Source organism: Mytilus edulis, chromosome 8 (genome assembly GCF_963676685.1).
Source record: "Mytilus edulis chromosome 8, xbMytEdul2.2, whole genome shotgun sequence".
Lineage (NCBI taxonomy): Eukaryota > Metazoa > Mollusca > Bivalvia > Mytilida > Mytilidae > Mytilus > Mytilus edulis.
Genome location: NC_092351.1, coordinates 50,384,387 through 50,402,640, shown reverse-complemented (window position 1 = coordinate 50,402,640; position 18,254 = coordinate 50,384,387). Strand labels below are relative to the sequence as shown.

Genomic DNA, 18,254 nt, shown 5'->3' with positions numbered 1-18,254 from the left:
TTATCTCTATCTATAATGAACTTGGCCCAGTAGTTTCAGAGGAGAAGATTTTTGTAAAAGATAACTAAGATTTACGAAAAATGGTTCAAAATTAACTATAAAGGGCAATAACTCCTAAAGGGGTCAACTGACCATTTCAGTCATGCTGACTTATTTGTAAATCTTACTTTTCTGAACATTATTGCTGTTTACAGTTTATCTCTATCTATAATAATATTCAAGATAATAACCAAAAACAGCAAAATTTCCTTAAAAAAAACCAATTCAGGGGCAGCAACCCAACAACAGGTCGTCCGATTCATCTGAAAATTTCAGGGCAGATAGATCTTGACCTGATAATCAATTTTACTACTGTCAGATTTGCTCTAAATGCTTTGGTTTTTGAGTTATAAGCCAAAAACTGAATTTTACCCCTATGTTCTATTTTTAGCCGTGGCGGCCATCTTGGTTGGTTGACCGGGTCATGCCACACATTTTTTAAACTAGATACCCCAATGATGATCGTGGCCAAGTTTGGTTTAATTTGGCCCAGTGGTTTCAGAGGAGAAGATTTTTGTAATAGATTACTAAGATTTACAAAAAATGGTTAAAAATTGACTATAAAGGGCAATAACTCCTAAAGGGGTCAACTGACCATTTCAGTCATGTTGACTTATTTGTAAATCTTACTTTGCTGAACATTATTGCTGTTTACAGTTTATCTCTATCTATAATAATATTCAAGATAAATAACCAAAAGCAGCAAAATTTCCTTAAAATTTCCAATTCAGGGGCAGCAACCCAAAAACAGGTTGTCCGATTCATCTGTAAATTTCAGGGCAGATAGATCTTGACCTGATAATCAATTTTACTACATGTCAGATTTGCTCTAAATGCTTTGGTTTTTGAGTTATAAGGCAAAAACTGAATTTTACCCCTATGTTCTATTTTTAGCTGTGACGGCCATCTTGGTTGGTTGGCCGGGTCACGCCACACATTTTTTAAACTAGATACCCCAATTGTGATTGTGGCCAAGTTTGGTTTAATTTGGACAAGTAGTTTCAGAGAAGAAGATTTTTGTAAAAGATTACTAAGATTTACGAAAAATGGTTAAAAATTGACTATAAAGGGCAATAACTCCTAAAGGGGTCAACTGACCATTTTGGTCATGTTGACTTATTTGTAAATCTTACTTTGCTGAACATTATTGCTGTTTACAGTTTATCTCTATCTATAATAATATTCAAGATAATAACCAAAAACAGCAATATTTCCTTAAAATTACCAATTCAGGTGCAGCAACCCAACAACGGGTTGTCCATTTCATCTGAAAATTGCAGGGCAGATTGATCTTGACCTGATAAACAATTTTACCCCATGTCAGATTTGCTCTAAATGCTTTGATTTTTGAGTTATAAGCCAAAAACTGCATTTTACCCCTATGTTCTATTTTTAGCCATGGCGGCCATCTTGGTTGGTTGGCCGGGTCACGCCACACATTTTTTAAACTAGATACCCCAATGATGATTGTGGCCAAGTTTGGTTTAATTTGGCCCGGTAGTTTCAGAGGAGAAGATTTTTGTAAAAGTTAACGACGACGGACGACGGACGACGACGGACGCCGGACGCAAAGTGATGGGAAAAGCTCACTTGGCCCTTCGGGCCAGGTGAGCTAAAAACGGGAAAATTTCCTTAAAATTACCAATTTAGGGGCAGCAACCCAACAACAGGTTGTCCGATTCACCTGAAAAATTCAGGGCAGATAGATCTTGACCTAATGAACATTTTTACCCCATGTCAGATTTCCTCTAAATGCTTTGGTTTTTGAGTTATAAGCCAAAAACTGCATTTTACCCCTATGTTCTATTTTTAGCCGTGGCGGCCATCTTGGTTGGTTGGCGGGGTCACGCCACACAATTTCTAAACTAGATACCCCAATGATGATTATGGCCAAGTTTGGATTAATTTGGCCCAGCAGTTTCAGAGGAGAAGATTTTTGTAAAAGATAACTAAGATCTACAAAAAATGGTTAAAAATTGACTATAAAGGGCAATAACTCCTAAAGGGGTCAACTGACCATTTCGGTCATGTTAACTTATTTGTAAATCTTACTTTGCTGAACATTATTGCTGTTTACTGTTTATCTCTATCTATAATAATATTCAAGATAATAACCAAAAACGGGAAAATTTCCTTAAAATTACCAATTTAGGGGCAGCAACCCAACAACAGGTTGTCCGATTCACCTGAAAAATTCAGGGCAGATAGATCTTGACCTGATGAACATTTTTACCCCATGTCAGATTTGCTCTAAATGCTTTGGTTTTTGAGTTATAAGCCAAAAACTGCATTTTACCCCTATGTTCTATTTTTAGCCATGGCGGCCATCTTGGTTGGTTGGCGGGGTCACGCCACACAATTTCTAAACTAGATACCCCAATGATGATTATGGCCAAGTTTGGATTAATTTGGCCCAGCAGTTTCAGAGGAGTTTCAGAGGAGAAGATTTTTGTAGGTGAGCTAAAAAACCACACCCCTGTTTTAGTTACAAAGTACTGTAACTCAAAAAGTTTTAATCTTATTTTCACCAAAAAATATACAGATCATTTCACCAGCATAAGAAACAATTATAATAAGTTTCATGAAACTTGGATATGTCGTTCTCAAGTTACTGTGCGACATGTTTACGCCAGACAGACGGACGGACAGACAACACCAGACATTTGTATAACAGAATACGTCCCGTCCAAATTATGCAGGGCATATAAAAAGAGGATTATTAAGACCTGCCAACATTCCAGATGAGAGGAGTTTACCCCTTCTGTTCCAGGACCTTTCTCAATATGGCCACAACTAGCTGAGCAATGGCTTCAGCAACAGCTATAATAAAGATAATGATTATTTAGACCTGCTAACTTTCCAGAGGAGAGGAGTTTATAGTCTCTTGAAATCTTTCATTATATAAACTAAGCTAAATACATGTAGTCACATTCTTAACTATCATAACAGTTATTGACCAGTCGACCTCAAAAACACAGATTGTTTCCAAAATGTTAAAGCACTAAATGTATGCATAAATTTTTGCTGAATTTCTTTTCACGATTTTCCTTTATCTGCCATTATAAGGGAAAAATAAACACTCTAAAAATTACTGGCTATACAGTATAATACACATACCCTGACAGAATGTACAAATCTCTGTGTTTTCTCTGAAAATTACAAAAGGCCTTATTTAATATCTTGAAAATATTAAATTGTTTTAATTTACCTATTGAAATTTTACATTTATTTAAATTTATTTGATTGTAAATAATACAAAAAAAGAGCACTATTTTTTATTTTTTGAAATGATTTTCATTTTTATCCCAGCTTATTCAAATTATTTATCTTAAATAAGTGATTTAGAAATCTGACTTCTTAAAACAAAAATAAACTTTAGTTTTAATCACAACTAATTAATTTAATAAACAAAATATTTTCCAAATTTAAATGTAAGCTATTAGAGGATATAAGATAAATGAAATCTGGTTAGAAATGAAAAAGAAGCATTATGAATTTATTAATTTTTAAAATTCTTATATAGTATTACCTTCATATGTGTAACAAAGTTGGATGTAACTTTATAACTTCCACTAATGAGGGTGCCACAATGCATACATTTTCCTTTGAAAGTATTTCCATTTTGGAAGTCATCAGGAACAGTAAAATGTTCCAGTACACTCTTGGAGCTCATTTTTAAATCTGATAAAATGTTTTCTTTCAACATTCATATATATAGTGAACAAATTTTGCAAGTGAGATTTTGTCATATGCATTATCCCTTCAAGAATTTAAACATGTACCTATAGGCCCTAGGGGTATATTTATCTCTCTCTAATTAGCCTTATATCTGTTTAACATAACTGTTATAAAAACAGTCATTATATAGTTTACATACTCACCCCTTCTCGTCCAATGAAAAGTCAGTTTTTTGCCCTCTAATTTTCATAGTGCATGGTTTTCCATGCACTATGAAATGCTGTACATGAATGACTTTTCATTGTCAGTTAATTATGAAAGTGAACTCTTAACAGCTGCACTAAGGAAAAAGCCTACTGATTAAAGATGAAAGAGCAAAGATTAAAATAAAAACATTTTGAATTTTGCAAAATTGCATGCATTTTCTAATGGTACACATATATAGAATACACACACAAAAATGGTAAGGATAAATAAAATGATATTTATTTAAATTATATACCTTACATTAGAGGGAATTATTTTCTTTTTCTTTCTAAAAACACAATGTCAGACTGCTGATATATAAAGCAAAGAATTGTTTTCGGAGAAACACAATACATTTCAATTTCTCAATAAAAAGTAAGCATTTAATGTTAAATGGTCTGAATTCAAATATTCATACAGAGTTTTATATTTATAAAAAAAATCAAATTTCATAAAGGGGATTTATACAACATTGTGTTGCTTTTTAAAATAAAAAAATGTAATAAAGGATATATATAAAGTATTAAATTTTACCTGAAGTAGAAGAAAAACAATTTATCCTTCACAAACTATGTGCTATTTCATTTCATCCATTGAAATGATCATTATCTGTTTTATATTTAGTGCATTATAAAAAGTGAACTCTTATTCAGGTTTGAATATTACAATGGGAAAGGATTGTCTTGTAAGGTCACTCGAAAGTGTGAATATGTTCTAAATTGGTCAGACAATACTTGGTAATGTTTTATGAAGATTTAAGCCCTCGGCTTCGCCTTGGGCTTAAATCTTCATAAAAACAAACATGACCAAGTATTATCTAACCTATAAATAAAACAAATAGCCAGAGGTTATATTTATTGGTTATTTAAGTCCTTGAATAAAGTTAATTATGTTAAATCAATGTCTTAAAATATCTATCTAAATCTACTAATTAAGGTCAAGACAGTGACTTCCTAGTGGTTTCTTTTAAAATTATGGCATGTGTCTACATTTTTTTTATCATTCAATACAAAATGAAGAATCTACCATGGTTGTGTTAATACAGAAAGTATACTGTGAAGGCTTTTCTTTGTCAGCTTACAACATTTGTTAAGATTATTGCTTTTAATAATTTTTTGAGAAAACACAAGATTTAATCTTTTGATCCAAAATTTCAAATGTAATTGACTTGTAATTGAAAAGTAATTGTCAATTACAGGCAATTTTGGCTATGTAATTAATTACATTCAATTACATGTAATTGAAAAAATGCTCAATTACACATTACATTCAATTACATGATAAATTGTAATTAATTACAGTCAATTACAATTACATATTTCAATTACCCCATGTCTGTACCCTGTCCACCCTCATCCCCTTCAGATCCTGTCTCTGATTCATCATCAGAATGATCTCTGGTGTCCTGTCTAGACAAGACTGGTATTGATTTAGCTGTGCTGGCATCGTCTATTGGCATGATACAGGCTGGGTTAAATATCCAGGTCTTATCGCCAATCTTAATTCTCATATCACCATCACTATCAAGGCGAACTATTCTACCATTCTTTCCTAGAGCCTACAAATAAAACCATAATTTATTAATGCAGAGATATGCATGTCTGAAGGTTGTAAACTTTGCCCTTGACTTAGTCTTCATTTCATAAATCTATCATTATACTTGTCTAAAGGTTATAATGTTTTAAACTTTGGCCCTGACTTAGTCTTCTTTCTTTCATTCAATCAAATGACTTTCTAAAGGTTATTATGTTTTAAACTTTGACCTTAACTTAGTCTTCATTATATCTTTCTATCATAGGACCTGTCTAAAGTTTATAATGTTTTAAACTTTGACCTTGACTTAATCTTCATTTTATCATTCAATCAAAAGACTTGTCTAAAGGTTATTATGTTTAAACTTTGACCTTGACATAGTCTTCATTTTATCTTTCAATCAAAGGACTTCTCTCAAGGTTATTATGTTGTAAACTTTGACCTTGACATAGTCTTCATTTTATCTTTCAATCACAGGACTTGTGAGGGGGGGTAGGAGGGGTCCTGATCCCGAAATCCCGGGTTTAACAACACGAAATTCCGAAATCCCAGGCTTAAAAAATGAAATCCTGAGGTCCCGAAATCCTAAAAATAATAATTCCCGGATCCAGAAAGGGTCAATCCCGAAATCCCGAGCTTAAAAACACCTGATCCCGGAGTCCCGATAAAGGTCCTATCCCCCCTCACTTGTCCAAAGGTTATTATGTTGACCTTTACTTACAGTCTTCATTTCATCATTCCATCCACCATGACCTTTCTGTAGTTCTTTGACAGCATTATAATTATCCAGAATAGTAACAGCATCTCCTTGGGTAAAGGTGTGTTTCTGTAAACAGATATTGATTAAAGGTGTGTTTCTGTAAACAGATATTGATTAAAGGTGTGTTTCTAAAAACAAATATTGATTAAAGGTGTGTTTCTGTAAACAGATATTGATTAAAGGTGTGTTTCTGTAAACAGATATTGATCAAAGGTGTGTTTCTGTAAACAGATATTGATCAAAGGTGTGTTTCTGTACACAGATATTGATCAAAGGTGTGTTTCTGTACACAGATATTGATCAAAGGTGTGTTTCTGTAAACAGATATTGATTAAAGGTGTGTTTCTGTAAACAGATATTGATCAAAGGTGTGTTTCTGTACACAGATATTGATTAAAGGTGTGTTTCTGTAAACAGATATTGATTAAAGGTGTGTTTCTGTACACAGATATTGATTAAAGGTGTGTTTCTGTAAACAGATATTGATTAAAGGTGTGTTTCTGTAAACAGATATTGATTAAAGGTGTGTTTCTGTAAACAGATATTGATTAAAGGTGTGTTTCTGTAAACAGATATTGATTAAAGGTGTGTTTCTGTAAACAGATATTGATTAAAGGTGTGTTTCTGTAAACAAAGATTGATTAAAGGTGTGTTTCTGTAAACAAATATTATTTTGTTCAAAAAAAGGCAAATGATGAAAGTGTTCAATTTTTTCATCTTATTTTAAAGACAGTGTCTAATCCTGTCTTTTCTTTTTTACCTTTTTTTTTATTTGCTCACTTAGTTCACTACTTTATAAATGATTCAAGTTTTAATGACATTAAGTTGCTCACTATTGCTAATAATACTTTATTGATGATCAAGATTTATTTCATTAAATGTTAACTCACCCTGGTTAAAGCCACTTTATTGATAACCCAAGTTTTACTGTCTTCGTACTGTACTTTAACACTCATCCCATTGTAAAGGAAGCCAACGATGGTTCCTGTTTCTTCCAAACACTAAAATCACAAAAAAATAATTTTACTGTACAATGTGTATTTGTTTCTTCTAAATATTACTGGTCAAGGACCAGTTACCGTCAGTTAGCGCTGTAAACTGTCTTTGGAAGTGTAGACATTCCATATGAACAACATATATAAATTATTTCATATGAAAGAAAAACAAGAATGTGTCCATAGTACACAGATGCCCCACTCGCACTTTCATTTTTTATGTTCAGTGGACTGTGAAATTGGGGTAAAAACTCTAATTTCGCATTTTAAATTAAAAAGATCATATCATTGGGAACATGTGTACTATTAAAGATTCAAGTTGATTGGTCTTCAACTTCATCAAAAACTACCTTGACCAAAAACTTAACCTGAAGCGGGACAGACAGAAGGAAGGATGAACAAACGGATGCAAAAACCAAAAAACATAATGCCCTCCTACTATCATAGGTGGGGCATAAAAATAATTACCCTTTCGATAATAGGAATTCTAATGCTTTTAAAGCCGTGTTTTTAAAAATGCTAGCACATATTCAAATCCAGTCTAATCTGAACCCTTTTTCTGTCGACAGAAATATAATTGTTTGTTTAATTTTTAAGGTGAGCATAATGAATAAAAAACAAGAATGTGTCCCCAGTACACAGATGCCCCACTCGCACTATCATTTTCTATGTTCAGTGGACCATGACATTGGGGTAAAAACTCTAATTTGGCATTAAAATTAGAGAAGATGATATCATAGGGAACATGTGTACTAAGTTTGAAGTCGATTGGACTTCAACTTCATCAAAAACTACCTTGACCAAAAACTTTAACCTGAAGCAGGACAGACGGACGAACGAACGGACGCACAGACCAGAAAACATAATGCCCCTCTACTATCGTAGGTGGGGCATAAAAATATTTGCCTATTACACTTACTACAAAAAAGAGTTTCTGTAAAATTATTTACAAAAACCTCTGAATTTCTCACCCTATCTGGTTTTAAACCAGCAGGTTACCAAATGTAGTACACTTCTATACACTGCTGTTTATTTAGTTGTGTGTTCCTTCATCTTTTCTGGGCTAGACACTTAGCATACACAGTGAATTTACCTGATTCATATCATCATCCCATCCTCCGTAGGCTTGGTTGTCTAGACACTAAGTGTACACAGTGAATTTACCTGATTCATATCATCATCCCATCCTCCGTAGACTTGGTTGTCTAGACACTTAGCATACACAGTGAATTTACCTAATTCATATCATCATCCCATCCTCCGTAGGCTTGGTTGTCTAGACACTAAGTGTACACAGTGAATTTACCTGATTCATATCATCATCCCATCCTCCATAGGCTTGGTTATCCTGTAACTGTCTAAATCCTTTTAATGGCAAAGTGATAACTACTTTGTCACCAATCTTCAACAGAATCTGTCCAGGATTGACCACATCTGAAACAAATCTTACAATGATCAGATGACAATCATCCTGACACAAAGCTTTACAAATTTTTGTAAATTATTGGACCAAAGATAATTTAAAAATCTTAATTTCGATCCAACTAGTTTTTAATTTTCTTTTGATAAAGAAAAGTTACAAACAATATTTCCAATGCTCCATTTTGATGCTTGTTCTTTAGGCCAAATAAAAATAAATATATGTGTGGTTCCAGTTACATACTTTTAAAAAATAGGGTCGGTAGGTCAGTAATTTTTTTTTTTTTTTTTTTTTTTTTTAATGTCAAAATCGTGTGTTTACCGAGATTGTTTCCGGTATTATACACGCCCCAACCGGAAGTCTGCCATTTTTACATGTGTTTGGTTGTGAAATAAACAGTCATGATATGTTTTTAGTTAATTTTGTTGCATTCTGTTATGAATTCTTGCATTTTAGCCATAACAGATACTTGTGATGACAGAAATCTATGAATTTAATTATTTTAATTCACAATCCTCAAAATTTGATCGTTTGAAAATTTATTTTTCAGAAATGAAAAAAAAAAGTTCTAGGGATGGGGGGTTTTAACTAGGGTCGGTCGGGTTACTGGAGCCACACATATATTTTTATTTGGCCTTATTACAAATCATCCACTCATTAACCCATGTATAAATAATGTTAAATTCCTCTCCTAGGAAGAAAAATTCTTAAACCCACCACTACTTACCAACAAATGGAAGATGATCTGCATAGTAATTGCCACCAGAGGCTGTTTCTGTCATCCGTGTGTAAATCACATCTACACAACCTTCTCCGCCAACACGATAATTCTTAACCAAATTATCAGCTTTCCATGAAATCTTAACGGCTCCTCTGTATGAATCTTTACCCCAGGTCTCCAGTGCCTTCACAAGGCCTACACCTCCCTCACCACCTGAAAAATGTCCTCATATTTACTTCAGATAATGGATATATACCTTGTGCTGAATTGTATATAATTGATATACCTTGTGCTGCATTGTATATAAACGATTAACCTACAATAATGTATATTTATCATTTTTCCAATTCCAATTTGAACCCCTTATCATTCTATCATCAGAGGGAGCTAACCCACTATTTTAGTCTGTAATAATGTATATTTACCATCACCATTTTTCATTTCCATATTGGATGCTTTATCACTCCAGTAAAGGGGAGATAACCCATTATGAAAGCGTAAAATCAAAGAGCTGATAGCTCTGAGGTGGAAGAAGGTGAACAAAAGGTTACAAGCAGCTGTAACATAATTGTGTTTCATATCATTAATTATTATTATTATTACTGGAGTATTAATTAGGAAATTCATTAAAAAGGAATTAATTACAGCATAACCGAACAATTCAATGAAATGTACCCTTTGGACACTTAATAACGATCTGTACGAATATTATAGACATATAACCTGCAGCCAATAAATGACCATGTCTACTGTGAAATAACATGTACCCGTCAGGGGTTTATTGCATAGTTTGACAATTAACCACAGACTATTTATTACTCCACAACCAGACGACTATGTAACTGGCCTACAGCTATGGACATTTGTATGGACCACTGGACTATATAAGATCCCTCAATGGACTACAAGGACAGAATTCTATTAGACCAGAATTCGATTAGGACAGATTGGTACCGGAGATTCCGCCAAGGTCTCCCCCTCGTGGGTAGGCTGGAACTCATGCGCTTAATATCTCAAGTACTCCATCAGGACTGAACAGTTATATTATACGATCACGTGCCCGTGTGAGATATTGAACATTCGAACAATTCAACTTTAAAGACAGTTTGTGAACATTCGAACATTTGAACTTTAGAATCTTTCTTGACTTTGTAATTACGTAATAAAATATATATTTAATCCACTGACTATGTTACACAGCCCCAATAACCCAGCCTGCTTCGTTCCATTATCGTTATGACATATTTCTTTTCTTCAAACAAAAATGTGTCATAAGTACATGGATTTCCCATCCGTACAATCATTTTCTATGTTCAATGGACCATGAAAATTAGGTAAAATCTTTAATTTGGCAGTAAAATTAGAAAAATCATATATATCAATCAGCCATGCTTTTATCCTTAAGCTGTGTAAGAACCCTATTTGCAGATGAAAATTCACCTGCGGCAGTGCCATGTTCACGATTTTACAACTAGATGAAATCAACAAAGTTCAAAATCTAGCATGTTTGAATAATCTTCAGAGAAAACGTTTTTGATTGGCTTATTAATTTGATTATGAGAAACGAAACACAGAATTTGATTGGCTACACACGATTGTTTTACTTTGGGAACAAAATGAGGAACAGATGATTTTCACTAAATCGTGTTTTAGAGGTTTTTTTAACGATACCCTTAATATTAATATTTTTTAATTAAAGAACCTTAGTGAGCACGCTCACATACCCCACGTCCCCACATTGTCATTGGAGAAATTAAATAAGTATAAGAAAAAATATTGAATAATAATTTCCTGTCAATATACACATCTACATAGTATGTCCTTATTATCTACAAAATTTCATGAAATTCTGTTGTGTGTTTTCAGAGGAGTTGAGATGACAAACTGTTGCAGAAGTACATTGAAGCAAATAAGTTCAAAGGGGCGTAACTCCTAGAAATAAAATTGAATCGTAATTTCCCGTCGATATGCACAACTACATAGTATGTCCTTATTATCTGAAAAGGTTTCATGAAATTCTGTTGTGTAGTTTCAGAGGAGTTGCGATGACAAACTGTTGCAGTAATACATTGAAGCAAATAAGTTCAAAGGGGCGTAACTCCTAGAAATAAAATTGAATCGTAATTTCCCGTCGATATGCACAACTACATAATATGTCCTTTTCATATAAAAAGATTTCGTGAAATTCTGTTGTGTGGTTTGAGAGGAGTTGTGATGACAAACTGTTGCAGTAGTACATTAAGTAAATAAGTTCAAAGGGGCGTAACTCCTAGAAAAAAAATTGAATCGCAATTTCCCGTCGATATGCACAACTACATAGTATGTCCTTATTACCTGAAAAGGTTTTGTGAAATTCTGTTGTGTGGTTTGAGAGGAGTTGCGATGACAAACTGTTGCAGTAGTACATTAAAGTAAATAAGTTCAAAGGGGCGTAACTCCTAGAAAAAAAATTGAATCGCAATTTCCCGTCGATATGCACAACTACATAGTATGTCCTTATTATCTGAAAAGGTTTCGTGAAATTCTGTTGTGTGGTTTGAGAGGAGTTGCGATGACAAGAAACAGGACTGACGGACTGACGGACGGACTGACGGACGGACGGACTGACGGACGGACGGGTCAAAAACATTATACCCTCCGCAACTTCGTTGCGTGGGGTATAATTAAAGAACCTTGTCATTGGAGAAATAAAATATGTGTAAGAAAAAAAAAATGTATAAGAAAAAAAAATTGAATCATAATTTCCTGTCAATATGCACATCTACATAGTAAGTCCTTATCATCTACAAAGTTTCATGAAATTATGTTGTGTGGTTTCAGAGAAGTTGCGATGACAAACTGTTGCAGAAGTACATGTACATTGAAACAAATAAGTTCAAAGGGGTGTAACTCCTAGAAAAAAAATTGAATCATAATTTCTTGTCGATATGCACATCTACATAGTATGTCCTTATTATCTGGAAAGGTTTCATGAAATTCTGTTGTGTGGTTTTAGAGGAATTGTGTTGATAAACTGTTGCAGTAGTACATTAAAGTACATAAGTTAAGGGGCGTAACTCCTAGAAAAAAAATTGAATCGCAATATATGCACAACTACATAGTATACATGTCCTTATTATCTGGAAAGGTTTCGTGAAATTCTGTTGTGTGGTTTGAGAGGAGTTGCATTGACAAGAAACAGGACTGACGGACGGACGGGTCAAAAACATTATACCCTCCGCAACCCGTTGCGTGGGGTATAATAAATGCAAGGACATATTATAAAACGTCCTTGATAAGAGTGAAGAGAATGAACGTACTATATGGTCGAAAGAAACTCAGGACGAACAGACCAAGTGCGAACATGTAAATAGGGCGAGTTGACCCGATACCAAATTCATAAAATTGAGAATGGAAATGGGGAATGTGCCAAAGAGACAACAACCTGACCATAGAAAAATACAACAGCAGAAGGTCACCAACAGGTCTTCAATGTAGCAAGAAATTCCCGCACCCGGAGGCGTCCTTCAACTGGCCCCTAAACAAATATATACTAGTTCAGTGATAATGAACGCCATAGTAATTTCCAAATTGTACACAAGAAACTAAAATTAAAATAATACAAGACTAACAAAGGCCAGAGGCTCCTGACTTGGGACAGGCGCAAAAATGCGGCGGGGTTAAACATGGATGCATGCATGCATACTACAAATATCTACATTAAAAACATCAGGTTACAAGTAAACAAACAATGTTCATGTAGATGAGATGAAATCTTATAATTTACATAAATAAAAGGGTACATATCTACGATAGTGATTGTTTTTCAATCCTAATTTACAAATTTAATGATTCAGATGCTTAATCATGTGTAAAAATCGGTGTCAAGAATTGGAAGTTGTTATGGAATTGTAATGCAAAGAAACGGATGTGGCATACAGAGGTTCAATGATTTTAAAGTCGGCACCATAGGTCTTCAGAAGACTTGAAGTCTTCTTCCACCAAAAATGTATATTTTCTTGCCACCATCATTTTTCCATTTCCAGTTATGACCCCTTTTCATTCCAGTATAGGGGAGATAACCCATTATACGTGTATAATTCTGTCTATTTACCATCATCACTTTTCCCTTTCCAGTGAGGACCCCTTATCACCTAGTATAGGGGAGATAACCCATTATAAAAGTGTATAATTCTGTCTATGTAGCATCATATTTTTTTTTTCATTTCTAGTGAGGATCCATTATCACCCCCCACATCAAGGGAGATATTATGAACCCATTAAATCAGTGAATAATAATGTATATTTACCATCATCATTTTTCCTCTTCCAGTAAGGACCCCTTATCTCCTTGGATCAGGGGAGATAACCCATTATATAAGTGAATAATAATGTATATTTACCATCATCATTTTTCCATTTCCAGTGAGGACCCCTTATCCCCTTGGATCAGGGGAGATAACCCATTATATAAGTGAATAATAATGTATATTTACCATCATCATTTTTCCATTTCCAGTGAGGACCCCTTATCTCCTTGGATCAGGGGAGATAACCCATTATATAAGTGAATAATAATGTATATTTACCATCATCATTTTTCCATTTCCAGTGAGGACCCCTTATCCCCTTGGATCAGGGGAGATAACCCATTATATAAGTGAATAATAATGTATATTTACCATCATCATTTTTCCATTTCCAGTGAGGACCCCTTATCTCCTTGGATCAGGGGAGATAACCCATTATATCAGTGAATTATAATGTATATTTACCATCATCATTTTTCCACTTCCAGTAATGACCCCTTATCCCCTTGGATCAGGGGAGATAACCCATTATATCAGTGAATAATAATGTATATTTTCCATCATCATTTTTCCACTTCCAGTAAGGACCCCTTATCCCCTTGGATCAGGGGAGATAACCCATTATATAAGTGAATAATAATGTATATTTACCATCATCATTTTTGCATTTCCAGTGAGGACCTCTCATTACTTCAGCATTAGGAAATATACCCTTGGCTGTCTTTTTATTACTGCCACTTTTTGATCTGGTAGGTACATTGAAACTAGAAAAGATCAAATGACAAAAATTCTCTTTGAATCCTTGCAACTGTTCTCATGAGTATAATAGTTTTGCCATTGATGAATGGTATGGTTCTATTTGTATATATTTTAAAAATAGACACACAGTATTCTTGTCACAAGGGGGTATCTTCCTTAATTTAACACAAAAATCTTCCTTGCTTTTAATGGTTTTTATCAAATTATATGAGGATTGTGGCCAAATTAATTTCATAAAAAAAATAAAATTATTGTTTTTATTTATTTTTATGTAAACACACCATTTCCAAGATACAAGGGGATAAACTAGATGCTCCAGGGACTTGAATAACTCACTAAGTAAAACAATTAGTACTTACGCTGTAGAGTTAGGGGTGTCAACTCGTACAAATGCATGCTTCAGGTCATGCTTATCGGCCATATAACATGGACTACACATATCAAAGTCATGGCAATCACAACACTTCCATCGTAATCCATGGATTCCTTTCTCCCCACAAATATCACAAGTTATGTTAGGATGACAAACTCCTGCAAACAAATTCAATTAATAATAATTCCTTCCTCAGTGTTATCATAATACAAGTTATATTAAGACTGCAAACAAATTCAATTAATAAAAATTCCTTCCTCAGTGTTATCATTACAAGTTATATTAAGACTGCAAACAAATTCAATTAATAATAATTCCTTCCTCAGTGTTATCATAATACAAGTTATATTAAGACTGCAAACAAATTCAACTAGATATCATTGAGATGGGAGCCATCTCTGTGGGCCCCGCTGTCAATAACGTGGGGTAAATAAGTTGTATGGATAATCTGATATGAAGCATTATTTGAAGTTATTACATAGTCTCATGTGTGATTTTGATCTAAGATTTTAAGTTAAAACTGATAAATATTCTCTTCTTACTTTCATAGTATAATAGTGATATGACTGCATGATGTGAACTCATTGTTTACTACTCTAAGGTGACTTCTGGATATATGGATTGATGTTTGAACAATATGTTTAAAGGTGCTGCCCAATTGATATTTGTCACATATTTTTAGAATTATGCCTTCAATATATTATGACCCACCAAGTATAAAGTATGAAATATTAATGGTTCTCGAGAGGTAGAGCGGACACAATTTGTTAAGAACAACGAACGGATGGACAGACCGACAGACTGATCTTAGACCTAGGATGCATACATTATGACACATTCTCTTGTGTTGGTTAATATATATGTTAAGTTGAAAATGTTTGTCAGGTATAAAGTATGAAATAATAACAGCTGTCCTCTCAAAATATAATGTGGATCAAATTTGTTAGCGATGGACAGACCAACAGACAGACAGACCTTTGACCTAGGAAGTGGTACATACATCATGACACACCCTCTGGTGTTGGTTAAAATGGATGTCAAGTATAATATTTGAAATCATAACGGTTCTCAAGATATAGAGCGGACACAATCTTCACCACAGGACACAGGGTTGTCAACTGAAACCAAAGTTTTTTTGACGTTGACCTTTGACCTAGGAAGTTGTACATACATCATGACACGCCCTCTGGTGGTGGTTAAAATGTATGACAAGTATATTCTTTGAAATCATAACGATTATCTAGATATGGAGCGGACACGATCTTCACCACAGGACACAGGATTGTCAACTCGAAACCAAAGTTTTTGACCTTGACCTTTGACCTAGGAAGTTGTACATACATCATGACACACCCTCTGGTGGTTGTTAAAATGGATGTCAAGTATAAACTTTGAAATCATAATGGTTATCTAGATATGGAGCGGACACAATCTTCACCACAGGACACAGGGTTGTCAACTGAAACCAAAGTTTTTGACCTTGACCTTTGACCTAGGAAGTTGTACATACAACATGACACACCCTCTGGTGTTGGTTAATAATCATTTAAGTATTAAGTATGAAATCATAACGGTTCTCTAGATATGGAGCGGACACGAAAGTGTTACGGACAGACAGACGGACGGACGGACGGACAGACGAACGGACGGACAGACTGATCACTATAGGGCGACCCGCCGTCGGCGGGGCCCTAATTAATAATAATTCCTTCCTCAGTGTTATCATAATACAAGTTATATTAAGACTGCAAACAAATTCAATTAATAATAATTCCTTCCTCAGTGTTATCATAATACAAGTTATATTAAGACTGCAAACAAATTCAATTGATAATAATTCCTTCCTCAGGCTTAAATTAAAATATTGTTTGTTTGCAGTTTACCGACCGACCCTTGAAAATCCTCCCGACTGTGAAAATTTTATTGCTTTATATTTGAAGAAATTTTTTTTTAATACTTCTATTGACGCGATCCGGAACTTTGGGTCCTTTCCGGAAATGATTTAAAGTCTGGGTCAATTATGCATTTCAAGTTCGTTTTTTTTAGCTTCCCGTCAAGTGTTCATGTGACCATTTAATGATAAAGCACATGGAAATTGTTTACAGGTACCCATGAAGTCACGGAGGAGTACTTTACGCTGTCGTCTCGTGTCAATTTTAAGACAAATAACAAACAAAAAAGTTTATTAGTAAACTGTTTATACAGATTCAGGCACATGTAATGATGTGTGATGATATCATTGACGATGATGCAGTTGATATTCATAACTGACACGATAACCATTCTGTCTCAAACAAATTGGGTACAGAATCTGTGGAGCCTGACTTTATGGAACCAATTTCAGTGGTTAAAGTATGGCATATTTTCTACAAATCGTTGTGAAGACGACAAAGATGAAATCACTCCTTCGTGACATAAATCTTCATGGATATCTGTAAACACGTCTGTACGGAGGAAGGGCTCATTTGAAATGTTAATGGATATAGATCATGCCAAATCAATAAGAAGCCACCCTAACTACACAAAGATGTAGAGAAAATGAATGGTTAGCTTGAAAAATAAATATGCTCTCTCTATATTAAATCTATCTTTGATTGTAATGAGTATGCTCCTTTAGGATAAGGGGGGCTGCCCCACTCATTGCAATTATTCTCTTTCTTACAATATTAAATATACCCAAACTGTGTGGCCTGTGTGAATTCAATTAAAACATGTCCTTAGGAGCTATGCTGCCAATTTTTTTTATGCATTAAAAACATTTCAGTACAGACCATTTACTTTTAATGGGGTGCTATGGATTTCACCCCAAACTTTAGATTTCTTTGGTTTTCATTAAAGCCTGGCAAAAATATAACCTTATCACATATAATTAAATATTGTTAGAAATATGAAAACAGTCGAATGTCTTGATACTTTTTTTTCAAGTTGCCTTTTTTTCAATTGAGGAAGATTCAATGGTTATTTTTTTTTTATTAAAAATACACTCTTTAATACATTGTCTTATAAATCTTTAATATCTACATTTTTCTGATGAAAATACTCTACTCATGAAAACATTCTAGTCAAGAAGCATACATGTCTGAATGGTTTATTCCCGATTGTCCCACTTTTTAAAATTTTAGAGTTCTGATTGTCCCACATGAAAAGTTCTGATTGTCCCACATGAAAAGTTCTGATTGTCCCACATTATTTTATGTAGTAAAATGTTCTTAGATAAACAAGGTAACTGTTGTTTGTTTTGCTAAATAAACAAAAATTAATTATTGCACATTTAATATTATTTTTATAAAATTATAAAAAAAATGTTTTTTAAATCATTAGATTGATACACTTTTGATTAAAAAAATATAATATTTCTGATTTATGAAATATATCTTTTAAGGTATTGAATTAAACTTTATTTCTTAACCTGATTTTTGGGTTTATATATGACTCTAGAAA

At 33.8% G+C, this 18,254-nt stretch overlaps 1 protein-coding gene across 1 annotated transcript in view; it reads right to left on the bottom strand.

Moving 5' to 3' along the window:
- The window catches only part of LOC139484171 (uncharacterized), a 78,882-nt gene that overhangs the window by 10,876 nt on the left and 49,752 nt on the right, over nucleotides 1–18,254 (bottom strand). Inside the window, exons 10-17 of the mRNA XM_071267903.1 lie at nucleotides 14,800–14,971; nucleotides 14,333–14,445; nucleotides 9,399–9,605; nucleotides 8,558–8,685; nucleotides 7,147–7,257; nucleotides 6,218–6,322; nucleotides 5,305–5,521; nucleotides 2,796–2,859 (exon numbers count right to left, since the gene is read on the bottom strand). Of these exons, the coding sequence (XP_071124004.1) occupies nucleotides 2,796–2,859; nucleotides 5,305–5,521; nucleotides 6,218–6,322; nucleotides 7,147–7,257; nucleotides 8,558–8,685; nucleotides 9,399–9,605; nucleotides 14,333–14,445; nucleotides 14,800–14,971 (1,117 nt within the window). The remainder of the gene's footprint in view (nucleotides 1–2,795; nucleotides 2,860–5,304; nucleotides 5,522–6,217; nucleotides 6,323–7,146; nucleotides 7,258–8,557; nucleotides 8,686–9,398; nucleotides 9,606–14,332; nucleotides 14,446–14,799; nucleotides 14,972–18,254) is intronic.